Source organism: Aspergillus foveolatus, assembly GCF_047715535.1.
Source record: "Aspergillus foveolatus strain CBS 279.81 unplaced genomic scaffold BDW70scaffold_214, whole genome shotgun sequence".
In the NCBI taxonomy this organism is placed as follows: Eukaryota; Fungi; Ascomycota; class Eurotiomycetes; order Eurotiales; family Aspergillaceae; genus Aspergillus; species Aspergillus foveolatus.
In genome coordinates this window covers 1-7,049 of record NW_027396278.1, presented here as the reverse complement: position 1 = coordinate 7,049, position 7,049 = coordinate 1, and the positions used below count along the sequence as shown (strand labels likewise).

General features: G+C 49.6%; 2 protein-coding genes across 2 annotated transcripts; both read left to right on the top strand.

The window, feature by feature from the left end:
- Positions 1–428: 428 nt before the first annotated feature.
- BDW70DRAFT_167943 (uncharacterized protein) lies at positions 429–3,794 on the top strand (the record flags this gene model as incomplete). The annotated part of the gene is made up of 4 exons (XM_073742340.1): positions 429–707; positions 765–1,513; positions 1,616–2,612; positions 2,664–3,794. The coding sequence occupies 4 exons, from the start codon at positions 429–431 to the stop codon at positions 3,792–3,794; spliced, it is 3,156 nt and encodes a 1,051-aa protein (XP_073590568.1).
- Positions 3,795–4,583: 789 nt separating this feature from the next.
- Positions 4,584–6,153, top strand: BDW70DRAFT_165145 (putative MFS transporter; the record flags this gene model as incomplete). The annotated part of the gene is made up of 3 exons (XM_073741662.1): positions 4,584–4,754; positions 4,814–4,950; positions 5,010–6,153. 3 exons carry the CDS (start codon positions 4,584–4,586, stop codon positions 6,151–6,153), a joined length of 1,452 nt encoding a protein of 483 aa, XP_073590567.1.
- Positions 6,154–7,049: the final 896 nt, after the last annotated feature.

Here is a 7,049-nt window from a genome sequence, read left to right as displayed (position 1 = left end):
ATCCCAAGGTGAACGGTCTGAACCCCGGATGGATAGTTCATCATGTGCGGATAAGCTATATCAAACCCGGACACCTCTGGCTCAACATACCTCGGGCGTTCCCCGCTACCAGATATCTTCGGTCTGAAGGCAAAGTAAGCTGTGTCTAGCCAGCGAGTCTCATCAAGACACAATCAGGGCGAGGCACCATTGAGCTGCGCCAGACAAATCGGATGCGCAAGGTTAGTTATCCGAGCCCCGCTTTGCTTTTCCGAGCACTTGCCCTAACAAGATATGGATAGCTGATGAGGCAGTCCTCCTTGGACCGTCTGAGAAATAGTGCGGCATAGACCTTCTTAGTTGCGGCAATATATGCTATTTGAACTTACTTTCAGTCCAGACACAGAGCTCTTTACCGTCGCATCTGAACAATTCCATTTACCTGAACAATGCTGGCACAAATCGACAGTGACCTCTCAGTGGACAACATAGACGCATCAATGGATTCTACCAAACTCCCTCCAACTCCGCCAGACGAGGCAGAAGTACCTTTATACACAATCGATGATATTTTGTTGCAACGCATATCATATCCACCAGATGCGCCGCTTGTTGGTTACCCGCAGAGTCGTTATGGGATTAGTGACTATGCTTTTTATACTGCTAAGGAATTGGACAAATTCGCCAATGGAGCCGCCCAAGCTTTGCAGTTCTCTGGATTACCAAAGGTGAGTGGCTTTGATTTACCAAAAGTTGTCCTGAGTACTTACTCGTATCTTAATCAGATCTCTGACCCTAGCGAAAACCGCGTGGTAGCGATTCTTGGCCCATCTAACCTCGACTACATTGTTTCACTATTTGCACTCTCTCGGCTTGGCTATGCAGTTCTTTTGCTATCTACTCGTCTTAGCACCGAAGCTTATACCAACCTGCTTGCGCAAACCACATGCAGCCATATCCTATATTCTCCTACGACAGAAAAAGCCGTTGAAGCAATCCGAGGCGCCTCGTCGCAGATCAACACTTTCTTGATACCAGAACATATCATATATTCGAAGTGCACCGAGTCATCAGATCTGCGGCTTAGCAGACAACCTGAGTTGGCTCAAAAGTGGGCGTTCATCATCCACAGTTCAGGGTCCACGGGACTTCCAAAACCAATCTTCCAGACGCACGCAGCTTGCATTGCAAACTATACCACGAGCAACTCGTATCGCGCATTGTTAACGCTTCCTTTGTATCACAACCATGGCTTATGCACATTCTTCCGATCTATCTTCAAGGCAAAGCCGATTGCCATCTACAATGCGAATCTACCCTTGACCGGCAAGAACATCCTTGAAGTCATGGAGACCTTCAGACCTGAGAGCTTCCATGGCGTGCCATACGTTTTGAAACTTTTAAGTGAAGTTCCGGGTGGAGTGGAAGCGCTGGCCAGATGCCAGCAGGTGCTTTTTGGAGGAAGTAGCTGTCCGGATGAGCTGGGCGATTACCTCGTGGACAATGGAGTCCGGCTGATCAGCCATTACGGAGCGTATGCATCGCCCATTCATTTCATTTCATTTTTTTTCTTTTCTTTTTTTTTTTTCTATTATCGCAGGGCATGGTCCTGGAACCCTGCTGACTGATTCTCTAGGACCGAGCTCGGTCAGTTGATGACATCCGACCGCCCCGTTGGCGACAAACTATGGAATTACGTTCGCCCCTTGAAGGTCTCTCAGCCATATCTGCGAATGGAAGAGCTTGAAGACGGCTCTTATGAGTGCGTTGTTCTGGATGGGCTACCGGCCAAAGTCAGCTCCAACTGCAACGACCCGCCAAATTCGTTCCGCACTCGAGACACATTCCTAAAGCATCCCAGTGTCCCGAATGCCTGGAAGTATTTGGGCCGTATCGACGACAGAGTCACCTTGATCAATGGTGAAAAGGTACTACCTGTGCCCATTGAACACCGTATACGCCAAAACAAGTACGTGAAGGACAACCTTGTGTTCGGGGTGGGAAAGCCATTGCCTGGTTTGATCATTGTTCCCAGCGCTGAATGTCAGGAAATGACAAAAGCTGAAATAGTCGATAAGGTCTGGCCCGACATAGAAGCTGCCAACAAGAATGCAGAAGCATTCAGTTATATTTCCCGCGACATGGTTATTGTTTTAGACGTCGGCTGTCCTTACCCAGCTACCGACAAAGGAACAATGATCAGGAACCGTTCTTACAACGAGTTCAGCAATCTGATTGAGGCTGCTTACCAAAGGCTGGAGGAGGGATCTTTCAGTGATAGGCAGAAGCTTGCTTTGGATACTGAGGGACTAGAGCAGTACCTACTGAAGCTTTTCAAAACCGAGCTCGGTTATCCTCACATGAGTTCAGATTCCGACTTTTTTGGGGCAGGAGTGGATAGCCTTCAGGCCATCAAAGCAAGAGGTATTATCAAGAGAGATATTGACATTGGCCCTGCTGAGCTGGGCCATAATGTGATTTTCGACTCCGCAAACATCAAGAAGCTCGCGGCTCATCTATACGCTCTTCGCACCGGCAACCTACAAGATGAGGAAGATGAGTTGTCGGTTATGTCTCAGCTGATTGACAAGTATTCGTCATTCCAGCTGCGGCCGGAATCAGAAGAAGTTATTGTAAGTTAGCAACCCGTTTTCTTAATGCAGCCGCTTACCGTTTGCCTTCAGCTTCTGACTGGAGCCACTGGCTCCCTCGGTGTTTATATCCTCTCCCGCCTGATGCAGAAGGAGAATGTCAAAAAGGTCTACTGCCTTGTTCGAGCGTCCAGTCCCAACAATGCTCTAGATCGAGTTCTTTCCAATTTAGCTTCGCGATCGTTACCGATGGTGAATGTCTGGAAAATTGTGGCTCTGCCTTCCCAGCTCGGCTCTGAAGATCTTGGACTGTCCCCTTCAATCCTTAGCGACATTCGTACTTCTATGACCAAAATCATACACTCGGCCTGGGCCGTGAATTTTACACTTGGCGTACGCAGTTTCGAAGCGCAACACATTCGAGGCGTGCACAATCTGATCAATCTATGTCTCTCCAGCCAACGGCTTTCGCCAGCGGAATTCTACTTTTGTTCGTCTGTGTCTGCAGCTGCTGGGACACCCCTCCCTGCCACTATCGCCGAATCCCCTGTCCCTGAGCTGGCACACGCTCAGAGCATGGGCTATGCGAGATCCAAGCTGGTCGCGGAACGGATCATTCAAGCTGCAGCAGAAAAAACTGGCATGATTGCCAAAGTTCTCAGGGTGGGTCAAATTGTAGGCGACACGGTCAATGGGAGATGGAACACCACCGAAGCAATTCCTCTCATGCTTCAGACAGCCCTCACGCTAAAGGCTCTACCAGAACTTGATGAAACGCCGTCTTGGCTTCCTGTCGATATTGTCGCAGATGCAGTTCTAGACTTGAGTGGTCTCAATAAGACTTCCGCCTCGGTTTCCGCCGTCCTACGACAATTCTCGTATGATCCGAGTACTATCTACCACGTGCAGAACCCAAGGGCCTTCAGCTGGACGAAAGAGCTCCTGCCAGCTCTAAAAGAAGCCGGTCTTGATTTTGAGGTTCTGCCGAAGAGGGAGTGGGTTCAGCGTCTACGTGAAGGCGAACAAGATCCGAAGAAGAACCCAGCCGTTAAGCTGTTGGACTTCTTTACCGAGAAGTATGACAATGATAACCCGGGTCGATCGGAGCTTGTCTTTGAGACAGAGAAGTCCGAGGCTGCTAGCCCGTCTTTGAAGGGCGGCGTAGAACTTATCGAGAGTGGTTTGATTAGAAAATTTGTCGATGCCTGGCGGAGTGAATGGTAGAACTGCTAGTTGTTTCGCTGGTCGGCGTAGTTTGATAAATTGTGTATACGATTCCGCATTTTCGCTACCTTTCTTGCTGTTATGAGGATGATAGATTGAAGGCCATGTTTCCAGCCCTAACCCCCATGCATAACTAGAGATGATATCAGAGTACAGTCATCTGCACAACCATTGCATTTACTCATAGATTCTACATATTAGATCACGCTTCCTATCTTTTGGACGGGATTTGCAATGTAATTCCCTGCCAACATGACTTGCAGCAGTCCACCAGCTGCCGATAACTAGGCCACCTAGACACAGCGATTTGCACTAGGCTCGCGTATGAAGACTCGATTTGATAGTTCGTACTAGAGCTCACTAGAGCCCGGTTGGCATCGGATATTCCCTAGCAGAATAAACATTAAAGGAGCCGGATAAACTAGCTTTGACTGAACGCAGTTCCGAAATGTCCAATCAACAAGCCTTGACAGCGCGAAATCCCGTCACTGCCATGATAAAATTTCCCTAGGGTAGCATTAGATCGCCTTCGGTTTAACATATAAGAACTCTTCCGATTGGCATGCTACGTTTCCGGACAGCACTAGGGCATCTCGGAACTGGTAGTTATCACCCACGCAGCTACATACCCCGGATTCTCCGTAAGCGGGGGGGAGTGGAGCGCAGAAAGCTTCATACTCCAGACTATATCAAGTTCAAATAGGCCTCAAGATGTCGCTGAAAATCCATTCTTCCTGAATCAACGGTACCATAACAAAGTCAATATTTTCTCCTAGCAGCCAGCCCATAATGGCGGACCTATCTCAACAAGGTGTCACCGAAAAGAAAGCACCCTATGCCGAGCATATTGGAGACGTCGAGAAGGCCAGTCAAATCCCACAATATGACCGGTTTGGAGCTGCGGCCAAGGTCGATCCCAAGGAAATTGCCCTTGTCAGGAAGATCGACTGTTATATGATGGTTCGGCCGACCTGACCTGTCTTTTGCGCCTGAACCATGGTAACTAACCTTTAATCCAGCCGACGCTCTGGGCGATGTATTTCCTCAATTTTTTGGACCGCAATGCCCTTGTCAACGGCAAGCTGAACAGTCTCGTCGAAGACTTGAACCTTAAGGGGACCGAGTATAATACCTGTGTTAGCATTCTCTTCGTTGGGTAAGGAGAACCATGCTTGGGTTCCCGTACTTGCAGTCTGACCGTGTTTGCGTCAATAGGTACCTTGTCGGTCAAGTCCCGTCCAATATGCTGCTCAACCGTGTCAAGCCTGCGTGGTATATGGCCGGTTTTATGATGGCTTGGGCAATCGTATCGACCCTCACATGCCTCGTCAGAGACTACCATGGCATGCTCGCTTGCCGGCTTATGCTTGGTATCGTCGAGGCACCGTTCTATCCTGGTGCTCTGTTCATGATTTCGCTTTTCTATAGCCGTAAAGAGGCTACCACGCGTATGGCAGTACTATATACTGGAAACATGCTGGCCAGTTCGTTCTCGGGACTTATTTCCGCTGCTGTCTTTGCTACTCTCGATAAGAAACATGGACTTGCTGGTTGGCAGTGGCTGTTTCTGATTCAAGGAGTCGTAACCGTGGCGGTGGCTATTGCTGCATTCTTCCTCCTCCCAAACTCTCCCAAACAGACCCTTTGGCTCACACCAGAGGAGCGACAGCTCGCCCACGACAGGATTGCGCGGGACACAACTCAGAAAGCAGAGGGCACGAGTGTCTGGACTGGGCTCCGCGAAGCATGCTTGGATTACCGAACTTGGATCTTTGCCTTGATGTGCAATCTTCATCTCTCCGCCAACGGCTTCAAGAATTTTATGCCAACTGTTGTCGAAACGCTCGGATTCAACTCGACTGTGACTCTTGTCCTCACCTGCCCGCCATATCTCGTGGCGACTTTCACTTCAATCGCCGTTTCTTGGTCTTCAGGTCGTTTTAATGAGAGGACCTGGCACGTCACGGCCTCCAAGTTACTAGCGATCGTGGGGTTCGCGGTAGCTTGCGGGACTCTCAACACGGGGGCACGTTACTTTGCCATGATCCTGTTCGTTGGTGCCACTTACGGGGTAAACAATATCAACATCGCCTGGGTGGCAGCAACGGTCGGACAAACAGACGAGAAGAAGGCTGTGGCTATTGCAATTACTAATACTCTGGGAAATCTTGCCAGTGTATACACCCCATACTTGTGGCCAGACAGCGATGCGCCAAGATTTGCGCCTGCCATGTACGCCAGCATCGGGTTCTCCGCTGGTGTGGTGATATTGGCATGGGTCATGAGGTTGATTCTCATGCGAGAAAATAAAAGGCTACGGGCAGCTGATCCAGGAGTTATCAACCTGTATGCTTACTGAAGCTTGAGCTTAGCTTAAAAGGGTAGTCATGTCCTAGGTGCTGGTCCATGGGGCAGATGCCTAATTCAAAGATATCTCTCAGAAATTAGTTCAACGGATACTATTGGCACACGCGCATCACTTACCTGCAATGAACCTTTTTTGCAATTCATTTGTAGCGTGAAGAAGACAGGGCCGCCGGAATAATTGTCGCAGTGACGCCGAAAGGCGGGGTTCAAGTTGTACGCGTCTGGTGACCGGCAGGGATTGAATTTGACGCTGTAGGGCATGAAGCTGCAAGCCATGCTTGCAGAGTTACATTGACAAGCCGTCCCTCTCATCCTGCGCTGTCGCCTTAATGCCTGAGACGCGAGTTCCTGTCCTTAATTAGGGCAAGCGGGATAGCTCAACTGTTTGATAAATATCTCTTCTCGCCATCGCAAACAGGTTGACTTCTCCGAATGATCACCTGTCGCGTAACCCATGATGCTGCTCTCTGACAAATATGAAGAGATATATGAAGACAAATGGCTCAACCCATCGCTAGCTCGAATTGGCGGCCGCAAGGGTCGCCAAAGCTCGCCCGAGATTCATAAGTCTTGTCACGACCGGAGGAGGGAACCAAGGTTTCTGCTCCGCGTCATAGGATCATTACCGACACTCCGCGGCTGCCGTTGAATAGATCTTGGTGTGGAGGCGGCATCAAAATTCTTCGGTGTAACGATGACAGTCCGTACTCCCTCGAGGCAAGTACGACCATACCCCTGCCCAAATGAGCCATGGGCGATCTGAATTCCTCAAAAGCCATAGTGCTTGGTCAGGATTAGACATCGCCAAAACCCGCAAATGGGTCCAGACCTTGCACCCACTACCCAACCCGCGCGGGTATTGGGTCCAAAGTATGAACCCATTACCCG